This window comes from Hippopotamus amphibius, chromosome 5, assembly GCF_030028045.1.
Source record: "Hippopotamus amphibius kiboko isolate mHipAmp2 chromosome 5, mHipAmp2.hap2, whole genome shotgun sequence".
Classification (NCBI taxonomy): domain Eukaryota; kingdom Metazoa; phylum Chordata; class Mammalia; order Artiodactyla; family Hippopotamidae; genus Hippopotamus; species Hippopotamus amphibius.
This window is the reverse complement of record NC_080190.1, coordinates 112,367,619-112,390,360: the sequence shown is the minus strand read 5'-3', so window position 1 is coordinate 112,390,360 and position 22,742 is coordinate 112,367,619. Positions and strand designations below refer to the sequence as shown.

The window sequence follows — 22,742 nt, the reverse complement described above, 5'->3', positions numbered from 1 at the left end:
CTGGCTGGTCTGTTGGTCCAATGCTGACCCCAACCAAGACTGTAAGCTCAAGTTCACTGAGCTGCTAGCTAACCTTTCCTGTTTGTTTGCTACTAAGATGTTTACTGTTATTCACAATGCCACTGGCATGGGTTTTTCACATTCCACTTCAAATCAAGTAAGGCCATTCCTCCAGTGAAACTGCTCTGGTTCCCATGGCTTTTCTTGCCCTTGCAGAATTAATGTGCTGAGCCTGGATGTAGGGAATGAGATCAGCTCTGGGCTGGAACACCACAGAATTCTACCTTTCACCTGAAGTTCAGTAGTTTTTCCATCAATAAACATTTCTCAATTTGGTGAGTGCCTCTGATCCATTTCCAGAGTCCTAAAACTGATGTTTTTGACAATTCTGTCCAGCTTTATTGTTGTTTTTTGGAAGGAAGATTTGCCCAGCTCTCACTCTACCATATTGGCAGTCTGCCTTTAAAACTATTTTTAATTGCTCTGTTTCTTTCCACCACACTCAGCTGATCATCAAGGTCTGCTGCTTCTTTCTCTGCAATGCTGCTTTCTGTGCCATTCTTAGAGTCACACCCATCACAGTAATCAGCACCCATTCATTTCCAAATTACGACAGAAGCCTTCATCACAGTCAGTTCTGCGTCTGGTGACTAGACTGACATCACAGACACCAGTATAATCATATCCCTTGCTGAAGCATGGTTCCTTGCTGCAAAGAACATAAAATTTATACTACTCAATCTAGCTGTCAAGAATGTACTCAACTATTGTGATCTTATGCAACAACATTTATTCCTACAGCTTCCACCAAGTTGAGTTTTTCTTCCCCCACATATTCCTTGTCAACTTTCATGTTTCTATTTTTCCTCATGTTGTTTGCCCTATATGGAAAGCCCTTATAATCTATCTTTCATTTCACAGTCCATCAACTCCTAAAAGAAGCTTAATCAGGTAAATTCTTCTGCTTTTGATCACTTCCATATGCTACAGTTAATTTCAAAATTCATGTATGCATATATGGATTTTTAAATTTTTTTTATTTTATTTATTTTTGGCTGCATTGGGTCTTCGTTGGTGTGTGCAGGCTTTCTCTAGTTGTAAGCGGGGGCTGTTTTTTGCTGTGGTGTGCAGGCTTCTCATTGTGGTGGCTTCTCTTGTGGAGCATGGGCTCTAGGCACGCAGGCTTCACTAACTGCAGCATGCAGGCTCAGTAGTTGTGGCACACAGGCTTAGTTTCTCCATGGCATGTAGGATCTTCCCAGCCCAGGGATCAAACCCATGTCCCCTGCATTGGCAGGCGGATTCTTAACCACTGCACCACCAGGGAGATCCCGCATATATGGATTTTTAAAACATTTCTGACACTAAATCATGTTGCTTTACAAATCAGTCCTCAATTGTTTCTGAATATATTTTGTTGTTTCGCCAATATTTTTTTCCTTTTAAATACTTTATTTTTTAGAGCAGTTTTAAATCCACAATAAAATGGAGCAAAAAGCACAGAGAGTTTCCATATACACTGTCTCTGACTTTTAATTACACTCAGTTTGAGGGCTTTCCTTTATTTATAAAATAGGAGATATTTCTTTAGCATCTGGTACAGTGGTAGAGATACAGTTGGTGCTCAGTACATGACGGCTGAATGAATAAACTAAAATACTTCTTGATTTCCTATGGACACTTTCAAAAATCTTTTAAGAAAAATGATCACTTTAGAATGTCTTCCCCACCTCCCTGTCCCCTTGAAGAACTTAAATCTTACATATAGCTCTGAAAGTAGAGACGATATTAAAAATATTTAACAATTAGTGTGGCACGGACACCAACCAAAAGAATCAGACAATAAAACAAGAGTCCTGAAAACTCCTGCTGGCCCAAGAAATGATCCATTAGTTCCTCGATTGTGGGGAGATCCCAGAGGTCCCATACATGATGCCATGATGATAGAGGATGAAACATGGGGCAGAAACTATCTTCAAAGTGGCAGGGAAGTATTTAGACGTTTTAACAATTGGTACAACCATATCAGGGGCCATAGACTGAATATCAGTTCTGCCAACAAGTAAATTGACATCTGGATTTTATAATGACTACAGACAATCATATCAATAAAATGGATTTCTGTCAATCATGAACAGTTTCGGATTTGGAGAGCAATATGAGAAAAATGAGTCTCAGAAATGCGAGATGCAGATGAGAATAGAAAATGGCCAGAAACCAATGTCAAGTGTCAATTAGGCAGCACAAGATCAGAGAACAAAAGTACCAGCAGGCCAAGACAAACAAACAGGGCAGACCCAAGGTAAGTAATCAGGAGTCACAGTTCAAGGTAAGGTAGGTTCATTGAGGCAGACAGTAAGAAAATGCTAGATAAAGATCGTAGCGGTCGTCTAGGAAGCAGAAGTGTATCAGCAACAAGGAGACTGACAGAAAGACAACTCTGTCCCTGAGCTGGAGATTTTCTTACTCTGTGCTTCCTACTACAGCAAGAACCTATATAAAGGTAGGACCTGTCTCTCCATGTGAGGTTAGGTAACCCAGCTACAAAGCCTATCAGCATATCAGTCCTTTAAAGTGAGAAATGTAAGTGTGGGTCTCGGTAGAGTGATGACACTTCTCACCAAAAGGTAGAAGGTTTGCTGATAGCACATCACTGTAAAGCCTAGAAAGGCCATTAGAGACATTTTTAAATCACTATGTTGGCCCTTATTATTTAATTTCACACATTTTAAATATTTGGGGTTTAAAAAGATGTCTTCATATTCCTTCCATCATAGGATGCAAAAAAGAAACCAACTGACTAAAGAGTATTTTAAAAATATGTGATCTGAAGAGGCATTAGCTGCCAACTTAGAAACAAAGAGACCAGGTCAAATAACTATTAGCAATGAAAGAATAAAACTGAAAATTCTGAGAAATAACCAGTAACTGGTTAGTCTAAAAAGGAGTTTTGGAAATGGGGAGAGGCATGACTTAATTGAAGGTGTATTGCTAAGAGAGAGAAAGTTACTGTTTTTCAGTTTTAAATAGTGTAATAAATCATACACAACACCGTAATTTGAGTTTACGAGGAAGGTAATACTCTTTAGGTTATAAAAGTGACCTCCAGTGGGCAATAATGCTCTCAAATCTGTGGCCCAGGGAACTATATTCTATTGATCATCACTTTAAAAAAGTCTATATAGGCAACAGTTTTCCACTATAACTTTCAAATCCATTTAGCCAATTATATACATATGGTATTTATTGGCTCAATAATGTATCTGGTTATGATTCATTAGTGTGAAATGGTAACAGAAAGATTTTTAGGATATCTCCCCAACGATCTTCAAATCGACATCAAATATCTACACCTACAGAATAGGAGGAATATTGAATTCCTTCTTAAATAATTTGAAATTAGAATGCTGAATTAAAAATTAAGGAACAACTGACATGGCGTATGTATACAGGTCCAAAACTGAACAAAACTTATTAGGGAGAAAATCTAGGAAACACCTTTGGACTCTCTTTGTCTCCTATGAGATCATGAACATGAAATTATCTTCAAAGAGATAATCTGTTGTGAAACACTGAGCTATAGGTAAGGTGAGGTCCAGAGCAAATAAGGATGCTGAAAACCTTTTTCAGTGCAGTTGGGAAAATTCATGTTTTTTTAAAAACTAAAATTTCAACTTTCTATTGATTAAAATAGCTGTTATTCACCACTTCAGGAAAAAAAAAAGCAAGAGAAGGAAAGCAATAAGGTAAACTCGTGGGTTTTTGACTATAGTCCAAAATTATTTTATAGGTTAATAAGTCACTTGTGTGCACAATATCACTGGATATATATAACCTCGTAGAAATGTGGTCATGCTGTACCAAGCATAAATGAAATTATGAGTCAGTTATAAAATACATAACATTCAGTCTTCCCACTACTTTCCCCTATAACTCACTGCTGATTCTGGAAGCTGCTTATATATCTGAAATGAAAAAAGATCACTATGGAAACAAGAGAATATTCCCTATTACTTAAAAAAAAAATGCGACTATGAAGCGTTTCTAAGTAGGATTTTAAAAAGGAGACAAAAATAACATTTGATACCTGCACACTTTCTTTCAATGCTCTGATGAATACTGATGGAAGAGGATATTCATTTTTCCCTTAGAGAATAAAACTGGTTTCTATTGTAAATAAACCCAAAATTCGCAACCAAATCTACCTGTGCTATAATATGGGCAATATTTTCAGAAAATTGGCTCCTTTCTGGAAGAGAACAAACTCTGAATGCCCATGTTTAGAATAACATTTGATACAAAATTCAAAAAGTGCATGCCATGTTTCTTCCTTCTAGTTCAGGGATTAGATCAGCAAACTTTTTTCTGCAAAGGGGCAGATAGTAAATATTTTAGGTGTTGCAGGCAATAAGGTTTCTGTCGTAATTACTCATTTCCGCTGTTGTAGTGAAAGTGGCCAGAGACAATACGTGAACACACGCGTGTGACCATGTTCCAATAACACTTTCCTTACGGGCACTAATACTTGAATTCCATATAATTTTCATATCTCATGAAATACTATTCTTCTTTTGATTTTTTTGCAACCATTTCAAAATCTAAAAGCCATTCTTAGTTCAGGTGGGAAGCTGGACTTGGCCTATGGGCTGTAGTTTGCTGATTCCCATTCTAGTCCACTGAGTAGTAACCATCCGGTGGTGAGAAGTTTTTCCTGGTGACCTTCCCTCCTGAAATACTTTTTGAAGACATGATTGAATTTGTAACTATGCATGGTGATGGATGTTTACTAACCTTGTGGTAATCATTTCACAATACATACATATATCAGATCACTATGTTGACCTAAAACTAATACAATGTTATATTTCAATTATATCTCAACTAAAAAACAGCTATAAAAAATGCTATTTGAACTACTGGACTAGTTACTGAAACACAAAATGTAAAGAAAAAAGATACGATTGAATTCCTTAACTATAAGATATATTTGTGTAAAATGGGAATTCTATATAATAAATGGAAAGCCAGCAGAAGAAATTTTAGTCCTATAATCATGGGATAAGTTTCAGATAGAAGAAATATTTTGAAATACAAAAATCAACAAATATGAAAGCACTTTCCCCAAACATTTTGATATGCCTTTTTAGTATCTCTCTCAGCATCCTATTTCATAAAAAGTAAACAAAAATCAGGTTATGTGTTGAATTCTGGCAGCTCCAGAACCTCCTATGGCAGTGATTATACCCTCTCTTTCAAAACTCTATGGCCCTCAGCACTGTGGCTTGATAGTGGAGCAAGTGGAACAGTTAAGTTCAAAACATATACTGAATCTATGTAATACAAAGAATGCCGCAACCTCTCTAGGATAATGCAATGAGGCCTGTTATTATGCAGTGTCACTCCTTAGTGTCCTTTATATTAATAAAAAGCTTTATTTGACTTGGGAAATTGTTGCTCAAACCTATGAAGTTCGTGCCTCTTTATGTTCTGAGAGATGAAATTCCAAATGACGCTAGAAACAGGAGGCAGGCCTGGAACTTGCGGAAAGTAATTTACATACTGAGAAGGATGTGCTCACATCCATGGCAGGTTAGAAAAATTCAAAGTTACAAACACATCAGTAGAGAATTAATGGAGATAGATGATGGATTCCTGATGATAGCTACATGTACTCAGAGTATGCAAGTACTCTGAGGTCACATGTGAAGGGCCTCAGGATGCTTTCACATAAAAAAATGTGCCTATAAAGCCACCAGCAGAGAAAGCATCCTGGGCCAACCATTCCATTTCTCTTACCAGTTCTACCAAATGAATCCTACCAAATCCAAGTCATTCTTATTTTTCTTAGAAATTCAATTCATTTCCATCCTATAAATATGTATGCAGTGCCTCCTAACTGCCAGAACACAGACATGGAGAACACTAAGGCAAAGAACACACCACCCTGGACCTCACTAAAGTCACTGCCCAGTAGGGTAGACCAATATGGAAACAAATAATGGAAAAACAGTTTGATAAATGTAACAGTGGGATGATGTAAAAAGCAAGTTTGGGGAAGGCTTATGGACTGGAGTGACATGCTGACTGGATCTCATGGATAAAACAAAATTTCTCTTATGAGCAAGGAGTGAATGGCCCAGGCAGAGGGAAGAGTGCTAATAAAGACAGATGCAAGAGAGCAGGAGACGTGGTAACGCAATACTGCCAGGGTATAAAGCATTGTGTACAAGTTAGGCACAGGGTGAACAGTCAAGGATAAGACTGGAGACACAGGCAGGGACCAAGTCATAATGCCCTTAGATTTCATCCTGTCCAACACACATGTGGCTACTGAGCACCCGAAATGTGGCTAGTCCAAAATGCGATGTATAAAAAAATATATTAAATATCTCAATAATTTAAAAAGTTGATTACAAGTTGAAATGATACTTTAGATATATTGAGCTAAATAAAATAAATTATTAAGATTAAACAAAAGGGGTTTTTTTTGTTTTTTTTTTAGTTGTTAAATAGGTGTACTAGAAAATTTAAAATTATTTATGTGGCATTTTTCCCCTCATGCAGTAGTCCTTGTGGTTGATTCCTCAATAACCCTTTCACCCCAAGTATTTAAACTAGTAGTGATCTCTTTTCTCTTGCCAGGGACTAGTTTAGACATGGGCATGTCACTGACCCAATCCAGGCCTGAGCTATGAAGGAAAGACAGCTGGAGGAGTTCCAGATACAGATGTCTTTGCCCCTAAAAGGAGATAGAGGAAGACCAGATCTCATGTTTTCTTTTGGATGTGGCTATGTGGCCAGTGACACAGAGAACTACTGTGGTCGTCTTTCCATGACGCAGAGGATAAAGCAGAGGATGGCAGAGTTAAGAAATGAAATAACCTGATTCCCTGTTGACATCACTGGGCTGCTTTATCAAACAACCTTGGAGTTCACCCTTCCTCTGAACTTCCTGCTATGTGAGATAACAAGATTTCTCATTATTTAAGCCAAAATGAGTCAGTTTTTCTGTTACTTGTAGCCAAAACCATCCTAGCTGATACACTCCATTAGACTAAAGGGCAAAGTAGTATATCTATTATCATTTAAGACCTTCTAGCACTACAAAAGTTCTGTACATAGTCTACAATCAACCAATATACTACTGCTGTGATAGTATATACTTAGATAATGTGTGAAGGCTTTCTCTCTTTTAGTTTTAAATTACTATACAACTGTAAGACATTATGACACAATTACTCAGGCAAAGAGACTTGTAATTAATCAGGAAAGAACATGAGCAGAATTTAATTAATCAAAAGTAGAAGAGAATACCCATAAGATTTATAAATTGTTACACTTAACGGTTGCCCTTTCATTGAGAGGTCTGCCTTGAATTCTAGTCAAAGCACACACATTGGGAATAATTCAGCTTGATTTTACTAATCTGGACATAAATCCTTAAAGGCAATATAGCAAATGAAGCAAATACACAAATGTTACAGCTTCTACCTCACAGAGTTATCATGAGAATTAAGCAAAATAATGTATGTTGAGCCTAGCATAATATCTAGCACATGGTAAACACACTATATATAAATCTGGTTCTTGTTCCAACTAGTAGTTACCAGTGGGGAGAGGGAAGGGAGGAGAGGCAAGATGGGGGCAGGGGATGAAGAGGTACAAACTATTACGTATAAAGTAAGTAAGCTACAAGGATATACTGTACAGAACAGGAAATACAGCCAATGTTTTACAAAAACTACAACCTTTAAAAACTGCGAATCACTATGTTGTAAACCTTAAACCTATGTAATATTGTAGGGCAACCATACTTCAATTTACAAAAAAAGAAAACAGAGACTTTCATGGCGCTACAGTGGTTACAGGGTTACAGTGGTTACAGGGGACACGGGTTGGATCCCTGGTCAGGCGCGGCCAAAAAAAAAAAAAAAAGGAAATTTGGTTCCTATTTCTTTTCTCTTGTAAAATTGTTTATTTGTTAAGTATGATTGTCACTTACTCTACAAGATAACCTCACTTTGTGATGACTAGAGGTCAGATTACAGCAAATACTAATAGACATGTTATACTTCATTGGCTAGTTTAGTGCTTGGTTAGATGGTTGCTTTATTAGTTCATTCTTTTATTTATACGAAGCAGGTGAGTTCCAGAGCTATCCTGAACAAAATAAGGTAGGGAGTGACAACACTATTAACCAGGAATTAAGCTATAGTATTTTGACTAATCTATGCTTGCTTACCTAGTATTTGTGAAACTGGTGAGATTAATAATGCAGTGTGAACGAAGATAAATAAAAAGAAAATATAAAGACAAGGAAGGAAGTTTATGACTTTGAGGCTGTAACTAGAAGATGACTGATGTAATTAAAAGAGACAGAGAGGGAGAGGTACTCAGTGAGATTTAAAAATGATGAAGAAAGATGTATTGATAGAAAGGGTTATCAGGTTAGGAGAGTACACATAGTATCTGCTGAGTTATACAAGACGGAATATTCTAAAAACCTTTCTGCAGTATTAAAACAATTTTGGTTTTACTAATATACACTATACAATATAAATTTAGTTTCCAAATAGGATATACTGAAAAATACTGAGCAAGACCCTCACTAGCTCATTCTTAACAAATAAGTGTTTTTTAAATTCAACTTATGAATAAGGATGATAGCTCTTCATTGAAACCACCATATATCTATAAATTTTAAATTTTGCAAGATGACTGGCTCATTGGCCAAAAGACATTAGTTATCTAGCTTATTACAAGGACTGTCAGTCAGTTATCTTTGGATGCTCTAGAACCTAGTGCAGGATTCCCACATAGTTGTTCAGGTAACAAATGTTTCTAAAAAAGAAATCAACATCTGTAAATGTAAACTATGTTTATATCCTGGACAACTAAACATTCTAAACTAATGTGAATTTATAATATCACATTTATTCTGATGAATAAGGCAAACACATGTAGAACATTCTCATCCAAACACATGGGGACCTCCAGGCAGACACCTCCCTGAATGACTGTCCACTGCTTGGATGAGAATTCAGAGTTCCCAAACAGGACACTGGCCTACAGACCCTTTCCCTAAAGTCAGACAGTTTTTGAGACCAGTTTTTGGAGACTAATAATTATTGTAGGAGGTCTGAAGCAGGCCTTAACTAACCACTGGCATTCAAAGGAACTCTAAACCAGGTTATTAGTTAAATACAGTGTGTTTCCAAGGTGGACCCAACATGTAGAGAACACAGGAAAGGTGATGCCATCCTTCCACATTTCCCTGGGATCAATTCCACACGAGTAACTGAGAAAAGAATGAGTTTGGCTTTTTTTAAAGTTAGGTTTACTGAGGTATAATCTGTATACTAAAATTTACCCCTTTTAGTATACAGTTCTGTGAGTTTGACAAATGCATACAGTTGTGTTTCTACCACCACAATCAAGATACAGTACATCTCCATCACCCCCCAAAATTCTCTCATGACAATTTATGGTCAATCCCTCCCCATCCCCTGGCAACCACCGATCTGTTTTCTATCTCTATAGTTTTGCCTTTTCCAGAATGCCACACACATCAAATCTACAGTATGTAGCCTTTTGAGTCTGGTTTCTTTCATCTCTTATGATGTAACTGGCAATGAATCCAGCAAGACTGGGACAGAGCAAAAAGGAGAATGCCAGGAATTGAAAACGGAGAGGTAGCGGGGACCAAATCACACAGGAACCTGTATGCTATAACAAAAGTTTTGGATTTATAATAGGTGTGATGAGAAGCCACTGGAAGTTTTTGAGTATCTGAGTAATGTGATCTGATTATCTTAAAAATAATTTTGGCTACTGTGTGGCAGACAGCCCATAGTGGAACAAAAGTAGAAAAAAGGAAGCCAGTTTACAGACTACTACACTGGTCTGGGTGAAAAATGCTAGTGATTTAAACTAGAATGGTAACCCCAGAGGTGGTGAAAAGTGGTCAGATCAGAGATGTAATTTAGAGGAAGAGATGCTAGGCCCGGATGTGGCATGTGAAGGGAGGAAGAGGAGGCAAGGATGCTTCAAGGGGCTCAGCCCAAGCAACAAGGTAGATGGTCATTTACCAGGATGGATAAGAGAAAAAGGAGATAAAAGATAAAAGGAGGGAAGAGCAGGTTTGGGAGAGGGAAAGGCAGAATTAAGAGCTCCATACATTTGGACATCACAGCACATAGATACTGAATCTCTTCCCTGACCATTTTGCCCATCTATATGGATCCTGATAGAGAAATTTCACTTAACGGTCTCTGTCCTGTTACTCTTAATACAGTGAGGGAATGCACTGGTAATACGTTCAGTCTCCACTTCACTGGGTTCCTAGAGTTAAACTTTTTTTAATTAAGAAGATAAGCTGTAAACTCTACTCAATACTCTGAAATGACCTATATGGGAATAGAATCTAAAAAAGAGTGGATACATGTATATATATAACTGATTCACTTTTCTGTACAGCAGAAACTAACACAACACTGTAGATCAACTATATACCAACAAAAATTAATTTTAAAAAGTGAGATATCACAGTGAGGGAAGACTGTACTAAGATACTTGGTGATGCCAGCAATGTCAACTCAAAATAAATACTTGGAGCTCCAACTCCAAAAAAAAAAAAAAAAAAAAAAGATGAAGAAGAAGAAAAGCTGTAAAGGTTCAAGGCTAGAGAGTTCTTCCATTTCTCATCTTCCTTTTCTATATAGATAAGAACAACCTGAGTTTTATAGGAAGGATTGCCTCTAAATTTTACATATACTTTTTTTTTTCTTCAGAATACTTATTCTCTTGTTCAACTGCAGTGGCTCAAATGAATTAGGAACAGAAAACATCTTTTAAATAATAATAATTTTGACCTAATGAGATCAAGGACGATGCTTTTGGTATGGTGAAGGAGTAACTTTTACTTAGATGGACCCTCAGTATTGTATGAGGAAATGGCAATGCAGTGTAGAAAAGCCAGAGGATGTGGAGTAGAGGTTGACTCTGTGTATGCTGTCTTCAGGGAGCCCAATTATCCAAGCACCAGGCAGGTGCACGGATCACACATCCCCACTCTGCACCTCTGAGGCCACCAAGGCAGAGTGTTTGATATACAGGATGACCATCCTCGTCATGGCTCCACTCACGCATCCATCTACCCACCCGTCCGTTTGACCATTATTGACACATTTCCTGAGAGTCTTTTTTCATCTTACAATTTCATGCAAATTTGTCATCTATCATGCAGTTATATTGACTTTAATATAAAAATGTCTTTATTTACTTACCGTTGAGTAATTGACATTCCAGATAGATGCAGAATAAGACTATTGTGTACAGTTGTGCAGGTTGTGCACGGCACGCCTTGACGAGGAAGGTATTCACATTGTAGTTACTGTGGATTTGTCTACTAGGACAATCTTCTGTTGGACAGCAGTAAAATGTCTTGAGTAAAAGGTACCTTTTTTCTAATTTGTAAAAGTGCCATATGGGCTAACTGTAGCCCTGGACGTTGAGTGCCTTGGCATATGGACTTAGCACATCACTGAACCCGCCTCATTATTTTACTCATGAAGAAGCCAAATTCAAAGAGGTGAAGAGACAAGGTGCCATGGCTAGTAGTTCATGGCAAATCTAGGTTTGAATCTAGTCTCCATTCCCAGTCCAGGGCTCTTTCATAACAACAAACTACCTCCACTAACAGTGAGTTGCTCTTCTCAGGTGGGTGGGTTTCTGAGGATGCTTTCATTTCTTTGCTTTGCCTAAGGGGAGACCTTTGCAGGATGGCTATCTCATGCTGCTCTTGTCCTTTATTTTTTGCCATGAGTGGATACAGAGTTAGATATAGCAGCAGCCAGCCTTCTTGCCAATTATTCAAAGGGGTGAAGGTGCTGGAGGGTAAGCTCCATAAGAGCGGGAACTATGTCTAACATTCTTACCATGTATCCTCAGCATCTGGCATATGGCTCAGTTACGGTCTTATATAGAGCAGCGTAATACTTTCTGTCAGCTAGTTTAGGCCCTGTTCCTCAGAGCCCTGCCATACTCTCTTCTGCAGCTGGAGCACACATCAGTGCGAAACCCTGAGAAGCACTGGAGAGACCTCTAAGCTGCTTCCCAGACTGACATGCCACTAGCTGTTTATTACTGGTTGGGCTCATTCAACCAAGGGCAGGAAGATCTGTTACACAGTCATAAAATGGTGGCACTGGAATGAATCTTGGAAGTCAACTAACTCAACTCCCTCACTTAGCATCCCAGAAACAGAGTCCCAAAGAGATGACAGAATCCACCCAGGTAGCTGTAGCAGTTTATGTATGCCGTGGTTAGTTTCTAAAACTCAGATTTTTTGACTGCTTAGTTGCTCTTTCTGGAACACCACAATACCTTGCCACCAATCAAATGATGATTGGAAACCCATAATGTCAGAGACATCATGAACTTGAGAGGTACGTCCTTAAGACTGTTTTCCTAGGTCTTTTTTGGGCTGGACAATAAATCATGTATTTGAGAAGATACACTACTATGCTCTTTTATTCGTTCCATGCAAGGGCACTACACAGATAGAAAGAAAAAAAGCGTCAGGCAAGACTATTAGAAATTCTCAAATTTACTGGGAAAAGGATATGAAAGTGGGTTATGATTGTTTTGTATGTAAACGGTTAATTTAAAAAGCGCAGCTGGTTAGTCATACAGTAAACTGTGTATGCCTATTTATTTTGACTCCAAACTAGAAATTCTATGACCTAGATCATTAGTTTAGTCTAACCTAATGATTATTTTAATTGAAAATATGTATTATAAACAGGATGTATTCTCAAGCTGCTGTCTAAACAATCAAAGGAATTTGTTTATTAAGAAAATACACTTTTCAGATTTCTAGCTTTATTTCAGAAATAAAAATTTAAACTAAAAACAACACAGGAACTTCATTTTAATAATATCCCAAGTTATGGGAATAAATTCATGGTTCTGAAAGTTCACATGGTTGTTTTACATACATTCTGTAACACTAAACTCTCTTCAACAGAACTAAATGAGTATATCAGTGAGACTCCAGTGCTATCTCCAATGTTTTGCTGACCCTTCTTTCCATATATAATTATTAAAAATAAAAATAACATAGGGCAACTACTTCTTCCTTATAAGAGAATTCTATATTTAAATTAATAATGAACCACAAACTAGAAGTCTAAAATAATTTAAATCTCCTAAGATATCAGTTTCCCAATACACACACAAAGAATCTTGATTTCTCAAAAGTCTAGCAAATGGCACTAGTGGCTACTGTATTAGGGAAAGCAAAGCTGTATGTGTGCATGTAGCTTCCATTTTGATGGTTTCTGATTTTTTAGCTGGGCCATAGCGCAGCAAAAGGGCAGTGGCATATTATACCTGGTCATGGCTGGCTTCAATGGAGCTTCCAATAGCATGGAAAGTCATCTGCACAGGGGCTAATGTCAGACAGGTCACACACTCTTTGCCACTTTGTCTATCACAGTAGTGAACCTATAACAGAACACACGCAATCTGCTGAACACTTATAAGACGGGGCCAGATGCAATAGGTCCTTTTTAAAGGTTCTAGCGTTCAAGAAAAAATTCCAATAATTTATGTAGAACACAATTCAATTATTTAAAACCTTATTGTGACTCAAAGATCTATGGAAAATCTATTAATTCCATTTTAAGTACTTGAGAAGTTTTAAGAGAGTTTAGGAAATGCTTTGCAGAGCGCTCTACATCAGTATAGCCAGTAGAAAAATTCACAACTGTTACAGCCATCTTTTTTGTCCAACTTTTCATAATGTATAAAGGACTCCAGTCAAGTTCATTTGAGTCTAATGAAATTTTGTCAACCTGAATTTTCCTCATCTTAGACTCTATCTGTGTGTGATTGCCACTTGATTGGCATTCTTCTATTTTCATTGATATTGATATTGCAATTGATATTCTTCTATTTCTACATTATAGTCCCTATAAAACCACTGTTAAATACACACACACACACACACACACACCCCCCTACCTCACTACATCATACTCTGCTTGGAATTCTGACATTATAATCAAATTGAATTAAACTGAAATGATTTGAAATGTACAGACCAAAATAAAGTTAATATAATATTATTTTTCTTTCAGTTACATACAACCAACCATTATTAAAACCACGTGTAAGACACTCAGAGGTAGGGTATGGGTGGGGGGAGGAGTGTGGGTCCATCTGCCCATTGGGAAAATTTCCATCCTTCCATTCATCTACTTTCAAAAAAGTTCTTTCAAACAGTGTTTATTTTAATTCTAAGCTAATAAAGTAAAAATAGTGTTGCTTTTGTGATAAATTAATGAAAACATGACTATAGATGTACATATATACATACAGTATGGATTTGACAGAAAATGATGATATAAATCCTAGTCTAAAGGTTTAATAATTCAACATTTTTAAACCAGTAACGTTAAGATTGGCCATCAGCTTCCCTGAAGACGAGGAAACCTCCTGGAATCTATAAAAAGTAGTTTAGAGTTCAAATCAAGTCAACATACAAAGTTTTGTTTCCAAAGTACTTTAAAGATTTTGTTATAAAAATATTTTTTCCAAATTAACTTTGGGGAAGAAGATTTGACAACAGTTCGAATTCACTGTACCTCCTGAGCAAATGAAAAGGTCACTTGGTGTGTACGAATTCAAGAATGTGGACCTCTTGTTTACTATGCAGCAGTGAAACATGATGGGGGAAAATGAAACTTATCACATAACAGGTTTATGCAAAAGCCAATCAATGGTGACACTATAATAGCTACAGTTCACAACCATTTATGATACAGTTAAAATATTATGTCTGATATAGTGCTATCATAAAACATGCTTTTTAAAATAAAATATAATCACCCTTTGACATCAATTGAAAGTCTATATGAAAGACATGACACTCTCCTAAACATCCAGATTGATGGTGAACACGTTTGTATGTCAGCCAGCTTACTGCAGTTTTATTTTTTTCTTCTAGGGAAATGAAAATTGGGAAGGATAAAAATTGCACAAGACAACCCTAGTCAAAAAGTAAATGTCAAACTTCATTTCCATCAGTGGCTTGGATACTATGACTGAAAGATTTAACTTTTCTCCTAATTCACTGTGAGCCTGTAATACCCTATAAAACATTATATATCCCACAGACACTCAATATTAGTATACATATATAGTAGACTCACATATATGGGGGTGAGTCAAAAATTATCCGCACTTCGGTTGTATTAAAACTTCTATAAATTCTATAGCCAGAGTGCGGATAATTTTTGACTCACCCTTGTACAAGATAAATATAAAGGTGCGAGTTTGCACACTGCTCCAAAGAAAATGTCACAGCATCCAGTGAATGGACAGAGACTGTTAACTGTCCTCCAATATTTTTCCACAGTAACTCTTAGCTGGGCACAAATAAAGATATTTCCCAGGCTCTCTTGTAGCTATCATTAGTCATACAACTGAGTAGAACATAGATGAAAATTCTGTGGCAGCTTTCTGGAAACTTTTAGAAGAGATTTCAAACAGTTTGGAGGTTCCTTAAAAAACTAAAAACAGAACTACCATATGACCCAGAAATCCCACTACTGGGCATATACCCTGAGAAAACCATAATACAAAAAGAAACATGTACCACAATGCTCAGTGCAGCACGATTTACAATAGCTACAATGTGGAAGCAACCTAAATGCCCATAAACATATGAATGGATAAAGAAGATGTGGCACATATATACAATGGAATACTACTCAGCCATAAAAAGGAATGAAATTGAGTTATTTGTAGTGAGGTGGACGGACCTAGAGTCTGCATACAGAGTGAAGTAAGCCAGAAAGAGAAAAACAAATACCGTATGCTAACTCACATATATGGAATCTAAAAAGATGGTACTGATGAACCCAGCGACAAGGCAAGAATAAAGCTGCAGATGTAGAGAACAGATCTGAGGACTCGGGGTGGGGGGGGGTAAGGGGAAGCTGGGACAAAGTGAGAGAGTAGCATTGACATATATACACTACCAAATGTAAAACAGATGGCTAGTGGGAAGCTGCTGCATAACACAGGGAGATCACCTCAGTGATGGGTGATGACTTAGAGGGCTGGGATAGGGAGGGTGGGAAAGAGTCATGGGAGGGAGGGGATATGGATATATATGTATAAATACAGCTGATTCACTTTGTTGTTCAGCAGAAACTGGCACAAGAGTGTAAAGCAAGTACACTGCAATAAAGAGCTTTAAAAAATTAATTTAAAGGTGGCAGTGGGAAAATATTCTTGTAGTGTCTTGGGATAAGACTCTCATATTAAAAAAACATATCTCTACATATTGTGTAGCAAACAGACATTTAAAAACAATCTTCTCAAAAAGACTATTAGAAACTTTTTTTGCATGGAAAATTTTTATGTATAAGATTCATAATAAAAGAAATCAATCCTTAAAAAAAAAGGGAGAGAGATTTCAGCTGTATGCCTTTTGCTCTTCTTCTTTACTCATTTTGCTACTCGGAATGTGGACATTACCATCTTTGACCATGAGGACAAGGGCCAAAATTTAGAGGTGGTGGAGTGGTGAGTTGGAGGGAACGTGGGTCCATGACGATTTCATGGAATGGAAACATGACACTGGCCCTAGACTGCAAGCTTATGGACCTTGCTGTGAGAGAAGGATATACATCTATTTTGTTTAAATCACTGGGCTTTTTATTACTCACAAAAGAACCTGATCCCACTGAGATTTTTCCAAAATTGCTCCAAAGATTTTTCCACGATTCCTCCAAAACTGACACCAGGACCCACAGCCAACAACAAAAGGAGCTCCACAGAGCTGCCAACATTTAGGGCCAGGTCTTAGTCCCTCTTCCCGCCTGCTTATTGACAGTCAGCAGAACCAGTCCAACCCTAAAGAACACACAGAGGCGCCAAGAAAAGGCAGATGAATGGGAGCAGACCATTTGGCTGCCAGCCTTATAAAGAATAAGTGGGAGTGGGACAGCACTAAGAAAATAGCTGACAGAAATGAGGAGTACCTACGTGTAAGGGAGACAAATTTCGTCCCCCGGCAATAGATTTGCTGAGAGTTGGACCTTTTCAAAGGCCTCCTTTGAAAAGAAATCTTGACTGAGTCTGATGTATGTCCATAGTCATTTGGAAGCAGGTGAAAATAGAGAGACTGAGTTTAGAGATATCTTAGAGCTTGCTAAAGGAACCCTAGATACTTAGTGTCCCTGAAAACAAAAAAGTATGAAGGAATGTGCTCACCTAGATCTCCATGGCCCTTGGAGGGAATGAAAGAGAGTCTCGGCAGAAGCCAAGGGGCTACTCAGACCACCAAAGTGACACCTACCAACAGCAGGGTCAGGGCCACGGACCACTGGTAAAGCCCGAAGGAAACATGGCTGCCCTTCAGGGACAGAGGGAATCAGGAGAAACTAAACACTGCTTCAAGAAAATCATGAACAATATTTTATAATAACTATAGACAGAATATAATCTTTAAAAATTGTGAATCACTATGTTGTACACTTGTAACTTACATCATATTTCACAGCAACTATACTTCAATAAAGAAAAAGAAAAAAAAGATGAACATCATCTAGGTGGACACCAGCAATGGACGAAACTAGGCTAAGGGTGGCACCGTCTCCTCCCCTAGTCCCCCTCCCAGGCTTCCAACATCAGAGGAGTAACTAGGCCATGAAACAGAGGTAGAGTGTGGAGGAAGATGTCTCAGAAGCAGATCAAGCCCCTACCCCACGAACCACAAATATTCAAAGGTGCTGGAGGGAGAGGAAGACAACAATCACTGTGTACCCTCCCTCCCCCCAAGTGTCTTGAGCCAAAACAACTGGCTGGAAATGGGGGCACATGAGCTTGGGACTAGACTTTTTTTAAACTAAAGGTAACCAGAAAACTACAGGATTTTCCAAAGACATAAAGAAACATGACTGGGAGATTTGACAGAGCATGGGGGAAAGAGGTGACTGGATAAGTAAAATCACTCCATGTTTATACCCCCACTGCACTGAGACTGCCCCCACCCCCCCAAAAAAACAGATAAAAATACGTAGAAAATATATGAAACTACTGTTTGAGGACACAATCTCAAATTAAACAGAAAGTAATAATACATGGATAAAAGGTCTTAAGAGAGAATCATACTTCACACAATCAATCACTCATTAAAAACAGGTTTTATAAGGCTCTTCAGTTATTTATTTTCTTCTTGGACATTAAAACATTAAAGTTCATAATAGTGGGAATTTAAAAAAAATAAAATAAAATAATGTGGGGACTTCCCTGGCAGTCCAGTGGTAAGGCTCTGTGCTTCCAATACACGGAGGGGCATGAGTTCGATCCCTGGTCAGGGAATTAAGATCCCACATGCCACGTGGCCAAAAAAAATTAAAAAATAAAATAAAATGACTGTCAGACAGTTTAACAAAAAAATAATGTGAATGACATTTTAAAATTCATCCTTCTAAATTTAAAAATGCTTCCTATGATTCAAAGCATCAGCAGAAGCCAGGAATCTTAGAACTCTAGGCTAAAATAATTAGGGTAATAAAATTCCCTTACATAATATAATGCACAAATCTTCAGGATTGATGGGCGAAATATTTCTGCAACAACAAAGCAGTGTTTCTACAAATGTGGCCCTAAAATTTCCAATATACAATGTAATGGACCTTGATTTTGATTAAAGAAAAATGAATATAATTTCAGAAGATTACAAAAGTCATCTCCTATGTTTCAGATTTATTGTTTATGAATCATATCATTTTGCTATCTTTCATACTCTGAAATGTAAGCAAATAATCTTGACTTTTATACTGCTGTAGTACTTGTTCTGGATTTATAACACCATCAACCACAGCCAATTGACAATTTGTTTCCTTCTCATGAACTTACAAAAATTATTACGCTGAAAGATAGGTCACAAATTTCCATATATGTAAATTAAATAATGTGGCTTCCTTTGAAATTTGCAAATCTATAATAATTTTTATTCTAAAATAAGTTTCCTAGTTTGATTTGTAATCACATAAACCCAGATGAGATGCTATAATTGTGCGTTCTGATAATGATTTTGCCAGTCTAGAAATTTCCTCTTCTTGAAGGGAGAGACACAAATCACTTCAACTATTCAGATAGCCTACGAAATAAAGCATTGAAAGCTCAATTTGTGATGTTTTGTTTAAATGGCAAATCTTGATTTGAATAAATAATCTTATTCCTTAAAAAAAGTAAAGAAAAATACTATAAGCTTTAAAATAATTTACATAAAAAGCTACATATGTGAATTTTTTCATGCCTATTTGAAAACACAAGGGGCCATTCAAATGAAAATTTAAATTCCCTTCCCCCTACCTCCAAAAAAAGTTGAATCAAATTGTTACCCTCAGGGCTGAGAAATTCCCTGATGTTGTAGGATGACAAGATATTTTACTAATCTCATCAGGGAACTGGTTAACTGCTTGTCTGTTAGGTGCTTTTAACGGTCATCCCTGTGGGACAAAAATGAAGAGGGTGTGAAAAAGAGCCATGTTTAAAGAAAGCTGCTCATTAGATCATTAAGGAAAGATAAAGGCCTGCACATTCACATGTTAGAACTAACGCAATCACTGTGTCATGAAAACATCTTTGATTAGCACACCTCAGGTTCACGGGTTTACTCCACAGTAGCAGGCAGGGATCACACGGTAGCTACTGCAGAGAAGCCCTGCAAGGAGGGGTAAAGACAGACAGAAGCTAAAAGGCGCCAGTTTAGTGCTAGGTCTTAGGGTACTCAAAACATGCTTGATTCTTGCAGAGTTTGCGCATTAGCTATACGAAAGACCTAAATCTTTATGAAACATGAAGATAAGCATATTCTTGGCAAAGCACAAAATAATATTGCTTGACAAATACCAGGCTAATAAATAAATTGGTATTAAACATTTCTTAACTACTTTTATAGATAAGAACATGTAAACCATCTAACTTATTTGGGTCAACTATGGGCAACATTACAAATCCACTGTTACAATAATTGTAATAATACAGTCATTATTATCTATTTATAACTAACGGATTAATTTATCACTAATAAATAAAAATAAATGAAAAGTAAAAGAAGTTTCTCTATGAAAAGCACTTAGGACAATGCGTGGCTTACGGTTAGCATTAAAATAAATATTAGATATTCTTATTATTAGAGCAACACACCCCATAACAACATAATAAAATAAAAGATACGACACGATGTATAATTATGAAGAATAATATTCTATTAGGATAATGTTGTCACTGACTTTCCCTAAAGCTTCTTTCCCCAATCCTTTTCAAAACTAAAGTGAAGTCCTTTGTAACTAAAATGTAAACATATATTTAACAGGCTCAGTCATGTACTGTTTTAGCTGTATGAGTAAGGTTTTACTTTGTATGCAATATGCCTTTCACATTAACGCCTCTAAAGGGACAAGCGAATGAATGAAATCACATTATACAGACTGAAACTCAACTTGTAATTATCTTTTCTCTCTACTGGAAAGTCTATGCTCAGGAAAAGCTTTGAAAATTACATGTACACCTGTATTTGGTGTACAAAATCTAGCAGTGATGTACAGATTTATTTCTAGTATGTCACAGATAAAAACTGTCTAACAAGTGCAACAACAGATGTGCTGTCAGTATTGTTGCGGAAGATAACTGCATTCTTACTTTCAGTGATGAGTTTATACATGACACAAATCCTAAATTTTTGTTCACTGCTTTTCTGTTTCCATTGACTATGCCAGTGAAGATCTAAGGAGGCAGCTAATTAAGTTGCAAATTATACACACACACACATAATTATTTTAGTTTTACATTTCCATCAAAAGAAAACACTAAGTGATTTTTAACAGTCAATTACACATTTATCTGAAAAAGAGCTTCCCTCTTTGTAGTTTGTATTCATGCTTTGATATACTCACATTCCACTTATATATGTAAAACAAGCCGCATTAAAATCTACAGGCTTTGCAAAGAAATAACTTTTTAACAAGGAAAATTTTCTCCAAGGTCGAAGGAAAATTATAGTTATATAGGAACTCAGTATACTACCAAAGTCAAACATGAAAAATCTTCTCCCAAGAGGGCCAAGCAATTCTACTACTTTTCATGTATTAGAATTCTGCTGTATTCACTTCAAAAAATGGGGATCAAAGACAAGATCCTACAAATCTTTTCATTATATACTGGTTTATTTTATAATGGCATTTAATTATTTTACAAAAATATTAGAATATTTTCTTTCTACTCAGAAATTACAGATTTTAGAAACATACTATATTTGTATTTAAAATACAGTGACATTTGTGATGAAAAGACCATTTATGACTTCAGCTTCCAAACAAGATAGAACAGATTTACTTTTCCCTTTTCTTTGCTGCTAAATATAAGTAAAACCCCTTGATATATACATAAAACAAACATAAGAGGGCTCAGAAAGGTACAGAGAAAGGAAAAGGCCAGGTAGGGATTTCAAGACCCAAGAAACAACACAGTGGTGAATTCCTAGATTTTCTTTTCTTTCTTATTTGTCCTGGAGAGGGTGCTAGAATAGTTAGCATCCTGGAAATGTCAATGGGTATAGAAGAAAAAGCCCCAATAAAGACTGCTCTCTCTAACCAAAGGGCCAGAAAAGGAATAACTTAAGCAAGAGAGAAAATGTTTAACAATAACTGCCCTCCTCCAGCCAGACACCATAAAAATGGCACACCCTCACCCCCGTTAGCCAATGTCAACTGGGGAGCCTAGACTTCCACTCTTGCCAGACTGGAATGAGGTAAGCCAATTCCCCTAGTAGGGTGACACAGAAGGCTGAATGGGGAGTCAAGACATTCATGCCTGCTGGGTTCCCAGGCTTTTCAACTTCATCTGGTGATGTCAGGCACCCTACCACTTCTCACTGGAGTGGGATCAGGAGGGGCATAGTGGAGGGTCAGAACTTCCACACCATCCTCTATAACAAGTCCCCTTCCTCCCACCAGGCTGTCAACAGAGGCTAAGTGGAGAAAATGAACTTCTACCCACACCTGGTAGTAAAAAGGCAGCACTCCTATACCCGACTTGGCACACTGCCAGAGGAGCCTTACTGAAACAGAAGATTTAAACAAGATACAGAGACTTATTATATCCAAAATGTCCAGGACTCAACAGAAAATCATTCATTATATCAAGAACCAGAATAATCTCGACTTGAATGAGAAAAGACAATCATGAGATGCCAATGCCAAGATAACACAGATGTTAGACTTATCTAACAAGTGTTTTAAAGTAGCCATCATAAAAATGCTTCAAAAAGCAATTAAACATGCAACTGAAGCAAAGGAAAAATATATATAATCTCATCAAAGAAATAAGATATAAGAAGAACAAAATAGAAGTTTTAGAACCTAAAAACCAAAACTAAAGAACTCAATGGATGGGCTTAACAACAGAATGGAGAGAACAGAGGAAAGAATCAGTGAACTTGAAGGTAGAAAAACAGAAATTCCCCAGTCTGGACAACAGAGAGAAAACAGATTGAGGAAAAATGAACAGAGCCTCAAACACATGTGGGACCATAACAAAAGATCTAATATTTGTGTCATCAGAGTCTGAGAAGGAGAAAAGCTAGTGATTAGAGCTAAAAAAGAATCTGAATAATGGTTGAAAATTTACCAAATAATGTAATTCACCTACAGCTTCAA

The 22,742-nt window shown here is 37.1% G+C and overlaps 1 protein-coding gene across 11 annotated transcripts in view; it reads right to left on the bottom strand.

The window, feature by feature from the left end:
* STAU2 (staufen double-stranded RNA binding protein 2) overlaps positions 1–22,742 on the bottom strand; it is a 295,810-nt gene that overhangs the window by 90,061 nt on the left and 183,007 nt on the right. For 5 of the 11 annotated variants that reach the window (XM_057734230.1, XM_057734228.1, XM_057734226.1 and 2 more), the window contains one exon: positions 13,393–13,506. The exons of the other annotated variants lie outside the window; for them this stretch is intronic. In XM_057734230.1, coding sequence (XP_057590213.1) covers positions 13,393–13,506 — 114 coding nt within the window. The remainder of the gene's footprint in view (positions 1–13,392; positions 13,507–22,742) is intronic. 11 annotated transcript variants of the gene reach the window in all.